The sequence below is a fragment of the Microcebus murinus genome, chromosome 4 (genome assembly GCF_040939455.1).
Source record: "Microcebus murinus isolate Inina chromosome 4, M.murinus_Inina_mat1.0, whole genome shotgun sequence".
NCBI classification, from domain to species: Eukaryota; Metazoa; Chordata; class Mammalia; order Primates; family Cheirogaleidae; genus Microcebus; species Microcebus murinus.
Window position 1 is genome coordinate 23,918,654 of NC_134107.1, and position 22,724 is coordinate 23,941,377.

The following is a 22,724-nucleotide window of genomic DNA, read 5'->3' on the forward strand; positions in this document are numbered from 1 at the left end:
AATCAAATCCAAACTCAGAGCTTTAACAAGTGGTAATTATTTCTCTGTTTATTTGATTATCATATAGCTCCTATAACCTCCATGATGGCAGGGACCATATGCCCTGTTCACTGCTCCATCCCAGAGCTGAGCATAGTACCTGACATAAGGTAAGTGCTTGGTTAATATTTGGGGTAGGAGAGGGAGAGAAGATAGAGAGAGGGGCAGAAAAGAACTATTCCTGAAACTATCTGGCATCTGGGTATTAGATAGAACAGAGGGAGCAAAGATTGGCATTAAGGATGTTAGGGCAGAAAAAAGTCATTTTAGTATTTTAGGCTTGTGGTAAAAAGAGCCTAGGATAAAGATGGTTGCTGTAAAAGGGATGGGCTCTTTAGACATGTCAAGAAAGAATTAAGATGACTTGGGAATTGATTATATGTGAGAAACAAGGGAACAAGAAAGAACTGAAAATAACCTGACCAGGAGAATGGTGGCATCATGAACATAAATAGACTTATCAGCAGGTGTGGAGCTTTTTGAGAGAACAATAATGAATCTGATTTTATAATTTCAGTTTGGGAGTCACTTGTCTCATGAACATGTAGAAAGTGATGACCGGAAACTTGAGATAAAAGTTTAAGCTGGAGATAGGGACATAATGATAAACAAGAAAGAAAGGGACCTTCCCCACACAGCATTTACAATATACTGCCAGTTTATAATCTCTGAAAAAATAACGTAAAGAAAAATAACAGAATAAAAGATAATCTTGAACCTCCATATTTAAGGGATTGAATTTAAAGAACAAAACCTCCTTTAACAAACCTTAAAGGAGGCAGAGAAATAGTGATGAAAAAGTACAAGAATACCAAATAAGACAGATTTCAGAAGCCAATAGGAGGAAGAAAAGGCAGTGAATAGAGGCCAAGTTTCACGCACAGTGGTGACAGATCCTGGTGACTGATATTACAAGGATGACAGAGAGGCCCATGTACTTGATTTGAGTCCATGATAATCACGAGAATTTTAGCAGAGAGGTGGGATGGCGCTAGAGAGCAGGTGTGTCAAGAGTGAGATAGGCTGTGAGGACACTATACACGTAGACAACTCACTCCCAAATATGTGCCTCAAAAGCAAGAAAAAAACCAAGATGTCAGCATGTCTGCAGGGCCAAGCAAAAGGTTTTTTTGAGATGGTAACAGATTTCTCTAGCCCTCTGGGCCAAGAATCAGATAGATGGTGGCATTACTTGGCAAGGAGAGTTAAGGCTTTTTTGCAGACCTGAAATGATATTTGAAAACTAAACACTAGCCCCTGCTACAGCTACTTACCTGCTGAGGTAACTTCTCTTTACTTGCCCTGTCACCCAACTGATAGCTATGCTAATAATGTCCTTTTTAAAAATTAGTTCTTTACAGCTTGCTCTCCCAAATTGTGGCACTAACTTGTGCTTGAGAACTCAGGTGGGTTCCAGACTGCTTCATGGATCATCTAAGCTTGCAGCTATATCTGGGCTGCAAAGTTGTTCCTCTAGCACTGATATTAATAGAAGAACATGGTTGGACTTTTTGTTCATAGTGGTAAAATATTTGTAAAATCTGACATAAACACAACATATTAATTATGGAGATTATAGAGAGAGACTAAAGGTGGGATCCCACAAAGTTATCTTTGCAGAGTTATTCTGCTGACTCAAACCACATTTTAAATAATGGCATCCTAAGCATCGATCTGAAATACTTCACCTTTAAAAACAGAAGGAGCTATTTCTGAAATAAGATCTGGTAAAGGAAGAGGCTAGCTAGAAAAGCATAGATTTGAAATCACTGAGGTTATTAGATCAAAATGGTTTTAAACTCACTGCCACATACAAAACTCTGGGTTTTGATAACAGACTTAAACCTAAGGCATGAAACCATAAGAATTCTAGAAAAAAAATGTTGGAGAAACTCTTACAGACATTGGCCTGGGCAAAGAATTTATGAAGACGACCCAAAAGCAGTCACAGCAACAAAAAAATAAACGGGAGCTCAATAAATTAAAAAGCTTCTGCACAGCCAAAGAAACAATCATCAGAGTGAATAGACAACCTACAGAATGTGAGAAAATAGCTGCATGCTACACATCTAATAAAGGGCTGATAAACATAATCTACAAAGAACTCAAGCAAATCAGCAAGAAAAAATTAAATGACCCGATTAAAAAGTGGGCAAAAGACTTGAAAAGAAACTTTTCAAAAGACGAAGGACTAATGTCCAACAAACATATTAAAAAGTGCTCAACATCTCTAATCATCAGGGAAATGTAAATCAAAACCATAATGAGATATCACTTAATTTCAGTAAGAATGGCCTTTATCAAAAAGTCCCAAAACAACAAATGCTGGCACGGACATGGAGAGAAAGGAAAGCTCATACATTGTTGGTGGGACTGCAAACTATCACAATCTCTGTGGAAAGTAGTATGAAGATACCTCAAAGAACTAAAAGTAGACTTATCATTTCGTTCCAGCAATCCCACTACTGAGTATTTACCCAAAGGAAAAAAGGACACCTGCACTTGAATGTTTATAACAGCATAATTCACAATGGCAAAGATGTGAAAACAAGCCAAGTACTCACCAATACATGAGTGGATTAATTAAATGTAGTATATGTATATCATCAAAAAAAAAATGGTGAACTACTTTTTGTATTATCCTGGGTAGAACTGGAGACCATTCTTCTAAGTGAAGTATCACAAGAATGGAAAACAAACACCACATGTATCATTTATCATACACCACATGTATCCAATTGAATACACCACATGTATCTAATTTATCATTAAATTGGAACTAATCATTCAACACTTATGTGCACATATGGAAATAACACTCATTGGAAATCAGGCAGGCGGGAGCGGGAAGGAAGGGGTGGGGAAATTCACACCTAGCAGGCACAATGTAAACTATCTGGGGAATGGGCACACTTATAACTTTGACTCAAACAGTACAAAAGCAATTCATAAACCAAAATATTTGTACCCCCATAATATTCTGAAATAAAATTAAAAAAAAAAAAACCCAAACAAATATTTGGGCTTTTATCAAATTCTTTCCTGATTTTTGGCATTCATCTGGCTTGGGAGGTTCTGGTGAGGCAAATGAGAAAAGCAAGCAGAAAGGACAAGTATGTGCAATCAATCATCCAGGCACACTCCATGATCTTAAGAGCTCAATCATGCAGGACTTCACCAATACCTCACTAACTTACAGAAGAGGGTTTGGGAGGCCTGAGCGATTGCTGGCTGCAGCAGAGGCTCTCCCTGCAGGCACTGAAAGCACAGCACTGTAGCCCAAACTAGTAGATAGACTCCTGCCTTTCCTTCTGGATTATATACATTGAAAGGTAGATGAAATTTAGAGTGAAATACCTGCTGACAGTGTATATTGTTCAGATTTATTATTGATATAGTACTGGGGGTAGGATGGGAGTGAGAAGTTAATGAATTTAAGCAAAAACAAACTCAGCTCTCCACCCACATTGTAGCTGTTCCAGCTTCACTGAATGTGCATTTGAAATCAGAAGAGTTAATGTGATGAAGATCCATTCTTGGTAATATAATATTTCCAAGAAATGCAGCTTAAAAGAACTGCTATCTTGAAAGAGCTTCCACTCTAGACCATAGCATCAGAAATAAACGCTCCCCATCCTCTAAAAGCATATGAGAACAAATTCCACCATGCCTCACATCCAGCTGAGCCCAGTCATTAGCAGAAGCACAAGCCTCTCCAGCCATCTGTTAATACCAGTATACTCATTCCCGAACTGTTCCTGGGCATAATCTGATCACACATAACCCCTCACCACTTTCCTTCCTGTACCCTTCCACTATGTCCTCTGGAATTCTCATTCAGAGATGAGAAAACTCACCTATATCCTCAATCTCCATGAGCTCTGAAGGCTCCCTCTGCTTCCTTGTACTAGCTGAAATCTGGCTATCTCCAGAAGATTGCAAATTCCCTAAAACCCTCTCATGTGGAAGGTGATCAAGTCTCTTAATCCAGTGGATCACGGAGCCAGGTGACAGAGTATTCTCCTCACTCCCCATAGCACTTTCAGATTATTATTCCCATCACTCCCTTAAAAATCCCTGCTCATCTGAGCTCATGCTCCCTTCTTTCTCCTTCTCTACCTTGGTCCCAAGTATATAATACAAGGTCTAACAAGGTCTCCTAATTGATTTCCTTGTTTCTACTCTTGTTCCTTTCTAGCCTAGGCTCCATGTAGTAGTAATAGTGACCTTTTAAAATTGCCAACCAGACCATGTCACTCTTCTGCTTAACATACCTCAATGGCCTCTTCATGTATGTAAAATAAAACCTACTCCTTCCTGAGGCTCCTGAGTCTCTGTATGACCATGCACTGCCCACTTTCTCTGTCTCATCATCTGCTACACTCCTCACACTGGCTCACTCTGCTCAAGAGCAGGGCCTCCTTTCCCTTCCTCAAACACATTTACCTCTTTTCTGCCTCAGGCAGGCAGCCATCCTCCATGAAATGTGACTTGTGAAAGATGAGAAAATCACCAGAAGGCTTAGGAATGGTTCTTAAAGAGTATGGCCAAGGGGAGAAAAAAGTCTACCACTGGGACAAGGTCTAAAAGCCAGGTTTGCAAGCCAACCCCATCCTAACCATGGCGCACACAAAAACACAATGAATCACTTTGCAAAAGGTTGTCCTGCTAAAGCTAAAAGTGCTGTTGCTAGCTATACAAAATAGGGAGGCTTGTTGCAAAAATTAATTATTGAGATTTGGCCCCCAGGGAAACAAATGATTCCAACTCCCAAAGGATCTCAAGTCTGAAGATAATTCAAGTCCTACCGGGACTACCCATCTTCATCTGCCTAAACACACATACATATACTCATTTATCCAATCACTCTCACATTCTCCAAACCAGTAAATGGTCCTAGAGATAGGAGCTCAAAAACTTAATCACCATTTCTCATCCACAGGCCGCTTCCCCCTCCCTGAGACTTCCCTGTACTCTCTCAATGAATACCCATTTTGCAGACCACTGGTACCTTAGATTTTAGGAAATGCTATTCATTTCCTTTTTCAATTTCCAAGCCTGAAAAGTCACCATGGCATCTACCATTTATGACAGCTTAAACATTCACTGAGTACTTCAACAATTTTCATGGGAAAACTTTTCAATGACTCCCATGAAGTATTTAGCAAGTATCATTCCCATTCACAGAAAAGGAATAAATATAAATGAGGCAGTTAAGTGCTTTTTAAACATCAGGGACAGAAACAAGAAACAAAACCTGATTTTTAAAATTTCATTAGGGTATGTTTTAAAATCATCATAAAATAATTTCTTCCAAGTATTTCTTGTACTTTTCTCAGAGGAGATGCTATAATCAGCAGATGAATTAATAGGGTGGATGATTGGAACAGCAGCAGTAGGAGATACTAAGGTGGAGGTTTAGTCCCTACTCTACGAAATGCTGCACAGTTCTAGCTTATCCAGTTTCCAAATTTAAGCTAGTCAGTATCATATTGTTTTGGATTCCAATATCCTCATTTTTTCTAAAGTCCCAGAAAAAAAATAACACTATTTATAATCATATTGATCTTTTTATACTCCACTCTTCCCAGTAGTGTGGTAAAGAAAACCAACCGATTAGAAAGGGAGGTACTGGGACCTACAATGCACTGGGTGCTCTCAGAGTCTCTACCAGCAGATGTGCTTTCACAGCTCTCCCTTCCAGAGATACAAACAGGGCTCACATCCTTCAGAAGGACTAGAGAGAGGAATGGTTAGAGAAAGGCCCAACTTTCCTCAGCTCAATCACTTTGAGCCCCTCACATTCGCGGGATTCAGCTGATGAAGGACACAGTTTATCCAGGGGTAATTCGCTAGAAAAACAAGGCTTTTGGCATCGAAACCTCCAGTGCATCACAAACTTCCTGCTATTATCTAATAATACCCCCCCAGCCATCACTGTTTCCATAGTAACCGACAGAGAAATAGCAGCCTGCCAAATGGCTTTTGTAGTTCCTTTTCCAGTTTGTTTTTCAGTAAAGAATTAAAGCTAGCTGGGAAAAGAACCAGACTAATCTTTGCAAACAGGGACACAGTGTGGTTTGGAAAGTACAACCAGGTTTGGGAAAAGAAGTGTAGAAAAGCTCTGATGAACCCCACCTGACAGAATAATAAAGGTCTACTTAAATATATTTGGTAAGCTTTAGCTTGGTCTTAAGACAGTATAACCTGACTGGCCAGAATACAGATACGGAAGATCACTTAGCCTTTGATTTGAACTAAACAAAATAGGGACTGCAGAGAATGGAAAAGCAAGCTCCAGCAAGTCTACAATGTCCCCATATGCTTTACCATCATTAAAAGAAATGGCAATTTACTCTAAAATCAAAACAAATATGCAGGAGTCGGCAGACTTGGACTAAAGGACAGTGAAAAAAGGATCAGCACCTTGGAGGAATAAAATGTTTAATTCCAGGGATGATGTATGCATGAGGCTGACTGAGCCAAACGTATGAATCAGAGGGGCACTGGTGTTTAGGAAACAAAGATCTCCTTACCATCTCAGCACAGGGAGAAATTGTTAGTAATACAGTGTGTGGAACTGGGGCAGCTTTCAGAAGATCAGCAGCTCCAAAGATGTGCTCAAGGTGCCAGATTGCAAAACAAATAGCTGCTGCAGGAATGGAGGAGTTTGAATTTTTTAAAAAGCATGACTAATTCTCTTTGAAAGTGGCCCAAAACAAATGCTTTTCTGTCTCAAAACTGCATACTTAAATGAAGTGCAGGAAATCTCATGACTCTTCTATGTCTGCTTCAGATGAGAAAGTGTGACTCAAGTTAGCCAGGTATTAGCTTCTCCACTGATGGGTCAAAGCTAATAGGAGTTTGAAAGATTCCCTCCCACAACCTCTAACATACTCCAGTGTCTTGTCAACAGACATGAAAATTATAGTCTATAGTGGCATACTGAGACAGGTCCCTAAGAATTACAGGAAGTCAGACTCCTACAAATCCCACACAGAAGACCAACCTAATTTATAGTTTTTAATTTATGCTTTTACCTTGAGTTGTATGAATCATGAGTCATGTTCTCAGAGTTAGAGTTTAGGGAAAAAAGTAGACAAAGACTTGCAATAACTATTTCCTTTCAATCCTTCAGAAAAAGGACCATTTATAAGATAAAGATGATGTACTCTAAGATATTTCCAAGGCTGTCAACTCAAAGAAAGGCTTCTGAACTTCTAGTTTAGCTACATTTGTGGATTAGGATTTTTGGAATCTATAAATGAAACTTGAAGGAATCTTTTCAAAAGTTTAAGCTTGTGTCCTGTTTACACAAGAATGGAACTTACAGGTTCTGGGGGGAAAAAGGCTTTTTAAACTGTATTTACTAATATGTGATTATAATTTCAAATATATTAACATTCATTTTCCCCATCATAGAAGCCATAATTGAGAGGATATACAAAAATTGCATCAAATTCATAGTTAAGACTAGATGAGAAGCCAAAACTTACTAGAGACAATAACCTGAGGTACTGACATGTTTATATTTCTTTCCAAATCTGTTTCCTCAGCCAACTTTATTTGAAAATCTCAGATAAATTTTCTTACTTATTAGATCTGTATTTTCATCAAGTCAGCTACCATAGTTACTCTGCATATTCCTTTGCTACCAGTAAATAATTAAGGGGACTTTATTACTTTTTGAGTGTTTCATGGCCTGTGTTTTTCATCTGTGTTCATCAAAACAGACTCCAAGGAGACTGAGGAGAAGAGAAAGCTTTAGTGTGGAGTACGGGCAATCGCCCCCTTAAACACAGATTCTGTTCCAAACAGTTGCCCACAGAAACAGTGCTGGATGTGGTAGTTACATTCTCTGTCTACACATTAATCTATAACATAACTGAATTACCAAAAAGTAGCTCTTGACCACCATGCATTATATATTTATATGAGAAAATGAAGAGCTTCAGCTGCCTGGAGGGGAAAAGGAATGGGGTATTTCTGGGCACCAGAAGATAGCTAATGCTTACTAGTTGGAAACTGTTTCTATAGTAAAACTAATTTTCCAGAAAGCATATTTTGGGGATTCTTAAGCTCCTAATCTATAAATAGGCCAAAAATGTTTTTAAAAGGGGGTAGTGGTGGTGAATGTATGTGTGTAAAGAAACAGTAATTGAATACTTAAATACTCAGCAACGGAAAAAATAGCTGCAAAGGACCTAAGACCAGGATTACACTGAAGATTATACACCCTATAACTTGTCTGCCACTCAGAAGGAATGAAAGCTATCTCTAGGAGGAAGGCACAGCACTAGCATGTGCTAGATGAGCTCCAGGAGGAAAGCTCATCCACTGCTCAGGTCCTACGACCACACCTGGCAAAAAGCTAATGTTCCATATGTCTGGCTTGAGAAGAAGGTCTGCACTTAAATAATGAGACACCCAGTGTTTCTCTGCTTTTATATAACAGGAGCTAAGGAGGGCAGGATGAATTCTTCACATGTGTGAACTTGGTATTTAACTGAGTGGAAGGGTATGTACAGAAGTATAACCACACCTAAAAAGAATATAGCACAGCTTGGGTTGTCTAATTCTCAGGTAGTGCTGCTCCTTGGTACACGAGAAGGCTGCTTGCCAATGTAACTGTGAAGGCTATCCATAGTGCCCAGGGAGCAACAATTCACTCAATAAGACATGACAACTGATAATCCATTACTAATAATGATGAAAGTTTCTGTGTAAACAAAAGCAGAGAAAACCTAATGAAGGGAAATTATACCCACAAAAGGAGCTTAATGGCATATATGCAAAATAACGCAACATGCTTCAAAATGCCATGCATGGAAACTCAAATACACATGAGGAAAACACCCACTCTGTTAATGGTATTCTCAGAGATATATATCTGATGAATAACAAACATGAGTACTGACTGACTAATAATGATGTGTTCTGGATTAGGTCATATACAAAAAACAGCCTACTGGTTGGCTTTCCACACTGACTGGGTCTAGTTTAATGTTATAAGCCGAATGGATCAGGAATTTTGGTTAGGAAAATTCACAAACCCTGGAAATAAAATAATTTGGTAGAGGTTTGCTCTTTTCTTGGAGTTCTTTCTTAGTCCTAAGTCCTTAGTCCTAAGGTACTACACTGTTGATTCAAAAGAATTAATAACCCTAGTATCCCTCAAATGTCATGCAATCTAGGTAAGAGCTGGGGTGGAAAAACTGAAGTTATTTATTTATTTATTTATTTTGAGACAGAGTCTCACTTTGTTGCCTGGGCTAGAGTGCTGTGGCATCAGCCTAGCTCACAGCAACCTCAAACTCCTGGGCTCGAGCGATCCTTTTGCCTCAGCCTCCCGAGTAGCTGTGACTACAGGCACGCATCACCATGCCCGGCTAATTTTTTCTATATATTTTTAGCAGTCCAATTAATTTCTTTCTATTTTTTTAGTAGAGACTGGGTCTCGCTCTTGCTCAGGCTGGTCTCAAACTCCTACCTCAAACAATCCACCCGCCTCGGCCTCCCAGAGTGCTAGGATTACAGGCGTGAGCCACCGCGCCTGGCCTTTGAGTGTAGACAGACCATCACCTCTGATAATCTGGCTTGAGTTTCCTCTCTCTGAAAGAGTTACAGATCCATCTGTGTTTCAGGAGAAGGCTAAGGAACGAGGATGCACATAAAGCTCCCTTACAGAAAAGTGGCCACATCACTGTGAAGAATACCTAAAATGAAGGCTTCCTCAGGGGCATCTTCCTTGTGCCTTATTCCCCATTTCTTCCCCTTCTTGCCCCCACTAGCTTGAGTCATCCTTCCATAATCTTTCTTTCTTAGCATTTACCATAATTGCAGTTATTTGAATAATTAGCAGTACCTATCCACCCCTATTAGACTGTATCTCCACGAGGACAGGGACTGTATCTGTCCTTTCTATCAGTGGACATGAGCCCCCAGCACCAAGTACAAGGCAGGCAATTCCTGCTGGACAAGTAAATGAACGGGCAACTTTGGAAGCCAAAAGTTAACCATGGCGTAAGCAATTAGTTGAAAATGTTTTAGCGATGAAATGTGTATTCCTATCCTCTAAATCTGAAAGTAGGAGCTCCACTTTTTTCATAGAATAATAGAAGGAAGGAATAGCATAAGAAAACGAGAGTACTCACTGGCGGTGGCTTCTTCCTCATCTCAAAAGTGCGTGTGGCACCAAAACTGAGTGAAGCAATGATGGGGCACCTCCCGAGTGAGGGTTCATCATCGCTGTGCCAGTCCACACTGTCCTTCTCATTTCGGTAAAGGTTGCAGAGCAAGGAGTTGAAGGTGTGGCCAGTATTCTCTTCAATGCGGTGCTTTAGTGTGCTCAGCACAGGATGCCACTGCAACCAACAGGCCGAGCAAAGGGCAGAGACAGTCACGTAAGACACAGGGTGGCAGCCACATGGAAAAACAGAAAGGGCAAAATCAGTCAAGTTATAAACTGGGACATGGAATAAGCAAACTGCCTGGAATGCAACAAACAGAAGGCAAGAAGAATAGTTTAATTCCCTCCTATCATTTCTACTTTGAAGAAAGTTGACCTCTGCAATTTTATAGAAGTATTAAATTTGGCATAGCAACATCATGAGGACCAGGGTCTATCTACCCATCTCATCCTTTCTATGACCCTTGCAAAGAAGCAATGTCAGTACATTCAGGTCAGTGACCTTGATAAGTCACTAAGGTAGTAAGTGCAGCAGTAAAGCGGACACATTGCCAGGTAGTGAGCAGACCCAGAGTGACGTCTGAAGAGTGAAACAACTTTCCTACCGGGTGGCTCTCTGTTCAGTCTATTCCTATTTTATCCTGAATGGCAGAATTGCTTTTTTAAAAAGATATTTAAAACTTCCAGAGTGGCTAACTTCCTAAAAACAGAATCTGAAAGGGAAAAACATTCTTCTCTACAGAATGGGAATCATGACATGCTCTTAAGAGCATGGACTGTGAACTATAGAAGACCTAAACATATCCCATGGCCTCACCTCCTGGGCATTGAGTTCACTGATGTAGTTTATATTTCCAACTGTCTTGCCATGTGTACTACAGGAAGCTGTGATCAGTGACCTTGGGTTGTACTTGGAAGCTACAAAAAGAATAGCTTGTATTGGTTCTTGCTAGAATTCTGTGTCTTTCTTTCCAGAAATCAAGTGCTTTATAAAGCTTCCTTTAGAGCAGTGGTTCTCAAACTTTACATTATTAAAAATTATTGCGAACCCCAAAGAACTTTTGTCTATATGGGTTATACCAATTGGTAGTTACCATATTGAAAATGAAAACTGAAAGAAGTTTAAAATACTGGTTAATTCATTTAAAATGCAATAACAAACACAAATATTTTTTGAAAAATAACTATAATTTCCAATACAAAAAATTGATGAGAAGAGTGGCATGTTATGTAAATCTCTTTAATGTCTGACTTAACAGAAGAGAGTTGATTCTCATATCTGCCTCTGCATTCAATCTGTTAAAATAGGTTGTTTTGTTGAAGCATATGAAGAAAACTGGACTCATACACATAGTTTATATCCTTTTTCAAATAATTGTAAATATTTTTCTTTGATATTGTACCAAAAATTATCAAGTGCTGATTTCTTAGAGGTTAGCTGAAATGTTGAATCTAAAACCATATTAAACTTTTCATATTTTTTACATTTAAATCCACTGGTCCATACTACTGGGGACTTCATAAAACAAAAAAGTAAAAAAAGAAAAAATATATTATAAAAATAAATAAATAAATCCACTGGTCCAGTTTGCAATTTTGAAATGATCTTTAACCTTGTATGGTTTTATAACATCAACCATTGGTCATCTGGAAAATATTAGTTCACTGAATTATAGGGATCTTCTAAATGCTGACGCGTTTCTTTATACAATAACAAAAAATTACATCTGTTATTACCACTGATCATCAGAAAAGTATAACTGAAGAGATCACGCTCAAAGTGGCAGATACCAGTTTTCTAAAATTCTAATTTTTGCTTGAAAACTCAACTTTTATCATTAGTAACAAATCCTGTCCACTGTTTTCCTTGAAATTACATTCACTTCATTCACTTATGAGAAAATATCTGCTAAATACTCAAATTTTAATAATTATAAGTCTGTTTGCCAGTTGTCTTCTAAGTAAAAATGGTCCATGAAAAAAATAGCTAGTTCAGCTTACAGCTCAAATGATCACACCTTGATTTCTATCAAGAGTGCTTTAGGCATACTTCTAATTTCATCAGAAAACTATTAAGAAGACATTTACTCAAAGACTGAGATTTAGTAAAACTAATAATGTTTACTGCTTCATCAAGGGTCATTCTTAAATCAAATAATCATTTTAAAAATTTTAAACTGGAGGTGCATGGTGATGAAGAACACAATGACTACTAGTACAGTTTGATGAGAAGGACTTCATTCATGCTAAGGTGCCAGAGGTTTCATCCATTATTACTTTTGCACCATCAGTTCAAATTCGACACAGTGAAAATGTCTTATTTTCTTAGTATTGTTACAAAAATTTTATTTACAGATTCCCCAAAAGGGTTTCCTCCAGGGAATCGGAAGATTACACTGTAAGAACTGCTACTTTAGAGAACTCCTCCAATGTCTGACTATGTTATGTGTTTGGTAGTGAAGGAATGGATGTTCAGCAAAGGAAAGACAATGTTAAGTATGTCTCATGGCTACTGTCAGGCAAAACTGCTGGGGAAACATACATGAGAATCACTCAGCTTTACTATAATGTGAAAACCATGGTTAAAACTGGAATTCTTGTTGTGGATATTAGTATTACATTCTAAGCAGAGGATTTAAACCTGGAGAGACTCAGGAAACCTCTGGAAGTTGGAAGTTTCTGGATCTTTCTCTATTGTGGTAGAAAAAAATATAACATGAGATCTACCCTCATAAAACAAAAATGTTATTAAACTAACCTATGTTCAAGAGAATAAATTCCAAAGTGAAATTCCAATAATAATGTCAGTAAGCTGTATTTCCTATTTATTTTACAGCTTTAAATTTATCTTCATGGAGATAAAGATCAGATGCTAGAATTATACACTTCAGGAGAAAAACAAGAATGAAAAAGAGAAAGATAGCTTTTCTACACTGTGACTGTGAATCTAATTAGCACTTCCCTGACTTGCTTGGGGACTAAGCACTATGATAACATCAAGTTTGCATTATGTTTCTAAGTAGGTATTTTTTCTCTTGGTTATTTTTGGTAGTGAAGTATAGAGGAAAGGGAAAAAAAGAGGGGGATAATGAAGTACAGGATTAATTTAGACTCTCCAACCAATACTCTACATACAGATCCCTCAGAACTGAACGTCTAAATTAAAATTCAGCATCATCTCACTGTTCAGTGAAGACATTCTATCCTTAAAAGACATTTGAGGAAAAGAGTACAAGAAAATATGAATCACAGAAATAAAAGGACCTATTCAGTGGATTTCAAACAATGTTTTATAGAGCCATGGGTACCACAGTGGTGCCTCCAGGTCTATAGTAGAAGAAAGGAGAGGTCATGCTGGTAGAACTCCCAGCCAGTAAAGGCTTTGGTTAGTTTTACACATTGGGTTCATATAAGATTTAGTTTGAATAAAGACTAAAAGAAATTTTAAAACCTATGGTTGAACCTGCTCCTCTTCTATGGCATATTAAGCTTGACGTAGTAACAATTTTTAAATTAAACAAGTACCCCCAACAAACATACAGACAACACACACATACACTAGTGCATCCTCCTTTAAGAAAATCTGAGAAAGGCAACTCTTTTGATTTTGTTTAAGACAGCATATAAATGAACTAAATCTATTAACAATAAATACAGAGTTATAAGCCAGTCAAATCCAAATTAAAGAATTCTAATTTGACCACCTTAATATCCAACTACAGATGGTTGTTTGAATAAATTACAGTAAACATCGATTACGGCATACTATGCAGCTATTGAATATGATGTTGTAGAATATTTAATGATACATAATTAAATGAAACATCATATACAGAATTTATTTTATTTTTATAGAAAAAATATTTTGTAGACATATTTTTCTAAAATAAAAAGATTGGAACTAAAACATCAGGTGCCAACATTGTTAACAATTTTAATATTCTTCTTTATGCTTATCTGCAGTTTCTAAATTTTCAATAAGCATATATTATTTACATTATTTTTTTTAAGACAAGGTCTTATTCTGTTGCCTGCAGTGTTGTCAACATAGCTCACTGCAACCTCAAACTCCCAGGCTCCAATGATCCTCCTGCCTCAGCCTCCCAAGTAGCTAGGACTACAAGTACGTACTACCATGCATGCCTAAGTTTTTCAGTTTTTGTAGAGATGTGGTCTTGCTATGTTGCTCAGGCTGGTCTTGAACTCCTGACCTCAAGTGATCCTCCCACCTCAGCCTCCCAAAGTGCTGGAATTATAGGTGTGAGCCACCATGCCTGGACATTATTTACATTTTTTAAAAAGGACTGTCATAAAAAAATTCTTGTAGAGTTGTCAAAATGTTCCCAAAGTATCAGAAAAGAGGTTACTTTACTCAGCAGATCCTGTGTACCTTAAGTTTATTCTCAAAGAGGTAATTTTTCCCACCACCCAGCAGATGTTTGATGTCTGGAGTCAGTTTTAGTTGTCATGACTGGGTGAGAGGTGCCACTGGCAACTAGTGGATAGAGGTCATAGCTACTGCTAAACATCCTACAATGCACAGGGCAGCCCCAATTAAAAGAAAGAATTATCTAGCCCAAAATGTAATAGTACTGAGGTTGAGAAATCCTGTTCTAAAAACTAAACTAAAATGAATGAGAAAGGACTTCTTCCCCACACGTCTGTTTAATCCTCAACTTCTCTGCTATGACTGTTGACAAGATGATAAATGAATTCTGACAGAAACAGGGAAGCAACCTATGTTGGACTGGCCTAATTCAATTCTCTGTTTCCAAATCAATCACAGATATAAAGGGTCTCAACACTTCCCTGGATCAAATTTTAAATGCAGCCCTAGAAACCAAAGCACACAACTATCTCCCCTTATGTGAAAAAGCCATGCAATTTCAGTGAATATTTTATCCCTGAATATCTTAGTAAGGTGGTAGTCTGTGATTACATATTACTAGAAGCTTTGAAATGTGTCACAGTTCTGTGTATCGCAATGCCATAAGCAAAACTTCATTTTCTTCAAAGTCTCTTTCAATAAAGCATAACATTATTTGCCAAAGGCAAGATTCCAGAGACTAAACAGGGAGCTATTTCTTGGACCTTAACTCCATCCTCTGGACAAGCTTAATTTATATACTAGAATATCTTTGTCTACTGTCATGGAAATTTTTAAAAACAAAAGAAGCAGTAGAAACAAGCCAAAGCAGTAATAAATTGGAAGTCTGAGAACTGCAGCCATATAATGAATACAATGTCAACAAGAAAAACACTAGATTTTTTTCTCAAATAGCAAAAGAGCCTGAGAAATGGAAAAAGACATTCTGACCTTACTGGCCAGTCATAAGGATGTAGTCCCACAGCAAATGCATAGCACAGTGTACACAGAAGGATTACAGCCAGAGAAGCTAGAGGGAGGGGGATATTAGGAGGAGAAATAGTTTATTTTCCTGAGATCCTGGCTTCTGGTTCCTGTTTACACTAGCTCCAGTTTTTTCTCACCCTCTGAGTTCATTTGTGGATCAAAAGCACATAAAGGATGATGAGCACAAAGACTCATGTTTGAACCCACGGGGTTTTCTGAACTAGGAACCAGCATGCATCTCTACAAGGTAATTTATTGTTATTTTATAGCACTGAACACTTATAGTATATAATCTATAAAACCATACCAACAACAATATTTCAACATACGTGAGGATTTGGTTCCATAGTGACTCTTGAATAAGTGTAAGGAAGTTCTCCATACCATGCTGTAAGTCTTGGTTGCTGATAAGTTATATCTAAGAAAGAAAATACAGGCCTTTGAAATGGTTTAGTGCTACTGAAGGTATACTGAGTGCCAACTCTGTGTCTTACAATGTGTAAGAAGTTACGAGAAATACAAAGGAAAGGTAAAGATAGGCTCTGACCTAAGGTTCCACCTTCATAGAGGACATGGAAGAAAAGGTAAGAGAAGGCATGGCAGACACAGCATAGGCAAATGCTCCAAGATGAGAATGTGTGTGACTTGCTTGTGTCAGTGATAACATAAATAAAAGAGAAGGAGTCACACTTGGGAACAGTAGGGCTCAGATTAGGGATGATCTCAAAAAGCAGGATATGGAGCCTGAACCCGTGCCACAGGAATTTGTGGCACCAACATTCATACAAGAAACAAGATCTAGGTGTGCAATATTGTATAAGCCCTTTTGATTCCAAATAAAGGAGAAAGTGCTCTGACCAACTGTAGCATGTTGCAGATTTTAGTCAGAGTTTTTGATGTTCAAATTTGTATAGAGAGGGATCTGCTTATCTATAGATCTGCTATTTTCCCAAAACTGTTTTGTTTTGGTTTTTTTGATACAGAGTCTCACTCCATTGCCCTGAGTAGAGTGCCATGGCATCAGCCTAGCTCAAGCAAACTCAAACTCCTGGCCTCAAGCAATCCTCCCACCTCAGCCTGCCAAGTAGCTGGGACTACAGGCTCACACCACGATGCCTGGTTAATTTTTCTATTTTTAGTAGAGACAGGGTCTCTCTCTTGCTCAAGCTGGTCTCAAACTCCTGAGCGCAAGCAATCCTCCTGCCTTGGCCTCCCAGGGTGCCAGGATTACAGCCGTGAGCCACCTCATCTGGCCTATTTTCCCCAAACTGGAATTAGCCAGAACAACAATAAGAACAATAATAATAAAAGCAGTTAATGTACACTGAAGGCTGACTCTGTACCTGGCATTCTGTTAAGCACTCATCATGCTTAACATGCTTACCTCATTTAATTAGCACAACTTTATAAAGTAGACATTATTATTAGCTCAGTTTTACAGATAAGAAACCAAAGATCTGAGAGTTACTTAACTGTAATTTGCCTAAAATTAACAATTACTTAGAATGACAAGCTGACGATCAAAGTCAAGTCTGTCACCAAAAGTCCTCTGAAGAAACCGTTGGGAGTTGAGAGAAGGCTGCCCTGAAAAAGCTCTCATTCTGACATGTAACAAAAATGAAGTCAGTAGAGTTGGCCCTCCACATCTGAAGGTTCTACATCTGCAGATTCAACCAACTATGGACCAAAATATTCAAAAAAATAAAAAACAAGACAACAATAAAAAATACAAATAAAAAACACAGTATAACAACTAATTATATAGCACCTACACTGTATTAGGTATTGTAAGTAATCCAGAGATTTAAAGTACACTGGAGGATGTTCACAGGTAATACGCACATTTGGTGCTATTTTATATAACGGGACTGAGCATTCTTGGATTTTGGTATACACAAGGTGTCCTGGAGCCAATCCCCCATGGATACCAAGGGACAACTGTATATACTTTGCCTGTTTCTTTACAGAAAATTTAAATTCATTCACTGTGCCAGAAAAGAAATTCTACGCTAGAGCACACACGCCCCCCAGTGACCACCTGGGGTATAACAGGCACTGGTGGTTTGTGGATGCCCACAGAGGAGCAGGTTCAAGCCAGGTAATAAACTGCTGTGTCACCTTTACAAGCTCAGGAGTGTACAGATGCTGAAGCTAAAGGAGACTGGACTCTTCTGGGGAAAGTTAAATGAGAATAAAAAGTAAGTAAGAAGGATCACAAAAGAATATATGCAAAACAGGATCAGAAAAAGAAAACTCTGGAAGTTTCTATAAAGAAAGAGGGAAATCGGCACCATTTGAACTAATAGAGGCAGTAAACAAACACAAAGGGAGATAAGTATGTTAACCACAGTTCAGCCAAACCAGAGTCCTTTGTTTCCTTGAACTCTCACCTCTCCACTTTTGCCAGGTTCTCTCTGATCTCTGGGCCTTTCACCTATTGTTCCTTCTGCCTGGAATATTCTTCCCTGTCCCCTCTGACTGGCTAATTCTATTCATCCTTAAGGTCTCAGGTTTTGAAACTCTGTTTAAGACCAGCTGTGGTGAGCAGAGGCAATAGCATTAGAAAACATTCTGGAGAGGAAGACCAGGCAGCAATAACTGCAGTCTCAGAAATCTACTTACCTTCTCTAATGCCGGTCCTCTGTTTCCAGGGAACATCTTGACAAAGCTGTTTCAGTATCCAGTCCGCTTCTTTTACGTCAACAAAGCCAGGATACAAACACACCCTTGATGCAAAAAGAACCATTAATAACCAAAGAACATGGAAAAGATGACTTAGACTCTCTAATTGTTAGCAGAAAATAAGTTAATCTGGATGTATCTTCCAATGGGATGATGAAATCATCTTACCACAGCTCCCATGGTAAGCAGAGCCTAATATTACCCAGGTCATGATGTTCCTAATGCAAAATAAGCTTCTTTCACGTTAAGACAAATAAAAAAGAGGCAGTGAAGGATAAAGGGATGATGCATGATGGCTTTTATAGATCATAATTCAAATACTACTCCAGCACTGCTTAGCTGTGAAACCTTGGGCAAGTTATTTAACCTCTCTGAACCTTGGTTTTCTCATCTGTAACCTGAAGAAGACATCTACCTCACAGGGTCACTGTGAAAAGTAAATAGAGTAACTAATAAGATGCATGGCCCTGTGTTATTTAAATAATTAGTGATATTCTGAGACTATGCTGATTCTAGGGAAAGTTCAAGATCATTAAGACTGTATCAAGGTAAATACATCTGATGAGGATTCTTTTTCCCACTGAAAATAAGCTTATTTTAACAATCCCAATTCAGCTTAAAAATAACTTTGGATATCTTTCGTAAGAAATGTTCTGAAAGCCCACAGAATATTCTCTTGAACAGTCTTGGTGGTAGCAAATCTTCACTTTTTCAGAGTGCATTTGATTTTCTGAAATAGCCAAAGCTCACCTGAAGCCATACCTGGTTAACAATGACATGTGACCAAAATAATGCAACTGGTTTTCCTGTGTGACTTGCTTTAAAGGGGAATTCCAAAAAAGGCTGTAACAATGTTAGTGCCAATGGACTTCATAGAGCCAAGTCCAGCAGAAGCTTTTTAAAAGCAATTCATTCAGATGTATAAGTTCTAATATATTTGTTTTAAATGTCTCATTATTTTATAGTGACAATTTGTATACTCAGGAATAAGATGATGCTTTCAAAATGTTTTAAAAATAATGACTAATGCCTAATATATCCTCAATAGTATATACTTTAATTTTATTGCCATCCACCCAAATGTAGCAAAACAATACACTATATAACATATAATTAATACAATAATATATGTATTCAAATAACATAATACATGCAATATAATAAAAATATACCATAGCACAGCATAGATTCCAGGCTAGACCCAATTCTAACATTAAATTACTACGTGGCACTTGGGAAAAAGTCCTCACGCTCCCTAGGCCTCATTTCCTCTTCTAAAAAACTGGGAAGTAACAGTTACTATATTGACAGAAAGGCTGCTAAAATGTTTTGAAGCTAGAAATACTATATAAAAAGGTGATATTACCAAATTTTTGCTCCCCAAGAATTTAAGGGGCAGAAATTACCTTTTCAAATAAGGGAGTAGACTATTTTAAGAGAATATAACTTGGTAATAATTATAATCACTTTCTAGTGAGGATTCACTTACCTAGATACACCTGTAGGTGATAAGCTGATTTCATACACACCTGCTCTGCTAAAGCAACAAAGGAAACAGACTTGTTAGTTTGAAAACTAACAAGTTAGTTAGTAAAACAATACACTCCAGCTTTGGTCCAGTGGAAAATTCTAATTCACCCTTCAAAAAACTCAGCTCAGCAACACCTCCTCTAAACCGTTCATTACCTTTAATCCAGGAAAGTAACATTGACCATCTCATTCTCTGCACTACTAACAGACCTTAAATATAAGGTCTACTGTTTCATAACGTACAAGATTACAATTTATCTGTTTACATGTCTATTTCATTGACTAGACTGTGAGCGCCTTAGAAGCAAGGGTTATTATTCTATTTCCTAGTGCTGGCACATAGTAGATGGGAAATAAAATGTTACTGAATTACATCAAATGTAAATACATCTAAACTGCTACAGATGTGCCAGGTAGTGAGGTCCATGATAAGAAAAGTGACACGGACTGGATAGGTTCATCTATCAAGACCACTGTGTCAGATTGATCCTTCTCAGAGAGAGATTACATTATAGAGACTAATATAAAGAGACAGTTTTCATATCATCCTCTGTCATGGGAGTTAGCAGTTCATCATCTCTGAGCTAGATTCTTAGGTAGGTGTCTGAACCTCTTTGAGCCAAAATGTAGGCATAGTTGTCATACATATTTACCACATTTCTACCTAAGTTGTATATAAAGTTTTCCAGAGTATACAGAGAATACAACACTTTAATGTGGTGTATTTTGGCCCACATTTAGAAACTGGCTCTCTTCGAATGTGCAGGATGTTTCTGGCTATTAAAAAAAAAAATCCAGCATAGCTACCTTTAGATAACCAGAATTAATAAACTCTAGGGCCAAGTAAGAATGGGTTCTGTTATTTTTGTCTGACTTGCAAACTCAACAATTGCCAACTTTTTCAGCCTGAATGTCCCATCTATACCTTGTAATAGGCATCATGGTTTTTGATTATTGTCTTTATTACCAATGAAGGCAATACCACACTGGTATTCTTAAAACAGTCAAACACTATCAGAGCTACATAGGTCTTACGTGATTATACAGCCCAAACTCTTAATTTTACAGACAAAAAAAATGAAATCCAGAGAGATAGAAAAAACTTACTTAAGGACTAGTTATATAGCTAACTCGTGGCAAGGTTAAGACTAGATACTTTCTTTGAAAGTGTATTGTCATTTGTGTTAGTTTCAAATTTTTCTAAGATATACAATCCAATCTGCAAACAGCTAGACAGCATGACAGATTACTCACTGGCAAGAACATATAGCTAATGCTAATTTGCTAAAATAATAGTTTCTGCTGACAATTTATCTATGTCAGATGGAAACTGACCAGCAGGAAAAGAATCTCTCATCAATTCTGGACAAGGACATTTTAGACACAAATCAATATAAGAGGGATATTTACTATCATTTACATTGTTCCCAAACAATTATGTGGTTTTAATAAATGGATTGTAGGGTCATCTAGATTGCTAGCAGCTTTCATAAGCATTGCTAGTAAAATGGTATTTAAAGGCTTCTCATACAGCCATGTTTCAATGACTCAGGAAAAAAATTCCCCTCTGTCTTTACCAGAGATGTGTTAGCTTACTGTTCACAGATATCAGTGACATAGGGCCAGGAAATCTACAGAATCAAAGTTTAATGTACAGAGAGATCTTGTTGCATTTTCTAAACTATAAACAAATTCAGAAAGTCTTCTCAAAAGATCAAATTTAAAGACGTCTCAGATGGGAATATCTCAGCCTAAAATTAAGACACTTATTGGGTCATTCTCTTCCAGATGGAGAAAACAGGGTGAGGGAAATAATCCAGGCTTTCCATTTCACTGTGGGCAAGTTACAGGAAGGCAGTAAATTACTTACTCAATCACTCGTGGCTCTGGAGCTCTACGTACTACCTGCAAAGAAAAAGGCAGATCTTATTTCTAGAATAATTCCTTATCCTCAGGGAGACTGATTTACCATAGCCTCCCATTTCTGGTCAAAATAAAGCAGGCTTAAAATTATCCCTTTTTTTTTATTCCAACTTCTCACTATCCCATTAGAGACCCTTGTTTCTGCTGTTCTTAGAATTACTTCACACTGGCTGGCAGACAATAAAAGATGATATAATTGATTTTCCTAGCAGCTTGCAGCTCTGGAAAACCCTTCTTTACATAAAGAAGATTTTTTTTTTAGAAATAGAAGATAAATCAAGCATTTTGCTGTAATAACTGAAATTTCAATCCAATTCCAAAGACATTTGCTGCAGTAGCACTGAAGACAGCATGGTTTCAGGACTGTCAGAACTTAGATAACCGATGTAAGCTCTAGTTATGGTAGTGCCTCTAGCCTCTAATCACAGTATAGCCTCCTTTCCAAAAATAAATGGGGAATAATATATGACTATAAACTGGGGGAGGATTAGGAAGAATCCTCAGACATATGAAGGAACTGAAATACATCACATTTCTTTATTATTACAGTCCTTTTGCACTGCTATTTATTAGTGAATTTATTCAGTCACTATTTGAGCATCTACTATGTGAACACAGTTTTTATAAGCAAATCTTTGTTATTGTTGAAGGAGAAACAAGAATTTACCTGCTGAGGTTCTTTGAACACAAATTCTCTGTTAGACACTTGGTCCTTGTTTCTCCAGGTCTGACCAGGCATCTGATGGAGATGGCTCTTAGCAGTGGTGGCTAAAACAAGAAAGAGAACAGCCTCAAACCAGGTGAAAGTCTGTTCTCATCACTTCTACGGAGCAAGGGCCAATGAAATCCACTTGGGGATGACCTCTATGACATTTAGAAATTAACTGGTAAACTCAACACACACTGAAAGGTTTGAGGGTATTAACTAAATATGAGGAGCACTGAAGACCCACCCTTAGCTCATGATCAACAAAATCAGACAAAATACCAGCCACGTTTTAAATAATT

The 22,724-nt window shown here is 37.8% G+C and overlaps 1 protein-coding gene across 6 annotated transcripts in view; it reads right to left on the reverse strand.

The window, feature by feature from the left end:
• Positions 1 to 22,724, reverse strand: part of ALKBH3 (alkB homolog 3, alpha-ketoglutarate dependent dioxygenase) — a 34,338-nt gene that overhangs the window by 9,427 nt on the left and 2,187 nt on the right. For 5 of the 6 annotated variants that reach the window (XM_012790515.3, XM_012790545.3, XM_076002018.1 and 2 more), the window contains 6 exons: positions 22,384 to 22,484; positions 21,664 to 21,698; positions 19,753 to 19,800; positions 18,204 to 18,307; positions 15,911 to 15,999; positions 10,194 to 10,403 (listed from right to left, as the gene is read on the reverse strand). In XM_012790515.3, coding sequence (XP_012645969.1) covers positions 10,194 to 10,403; positions 15,911 to 15,999; positions 18,204 to 18,307; positions 19,753 to 19,800; positions 21,664 to 21,698; positions 22,384 to 22,484 — 587 coding nt within the window. The remainder of the gene's footprint in view (positions 1 to 10,193; positions 10,404 to 15,910; positions 16,000 to 18,203; positions 18,308 to 19,752; positions 19,801 to 21,663; positions 21,699 to 22,383; positions 22,485 to 22,724) is intronic. The other variant, XM_012790553.3, reaches the window with a different exon arrangement.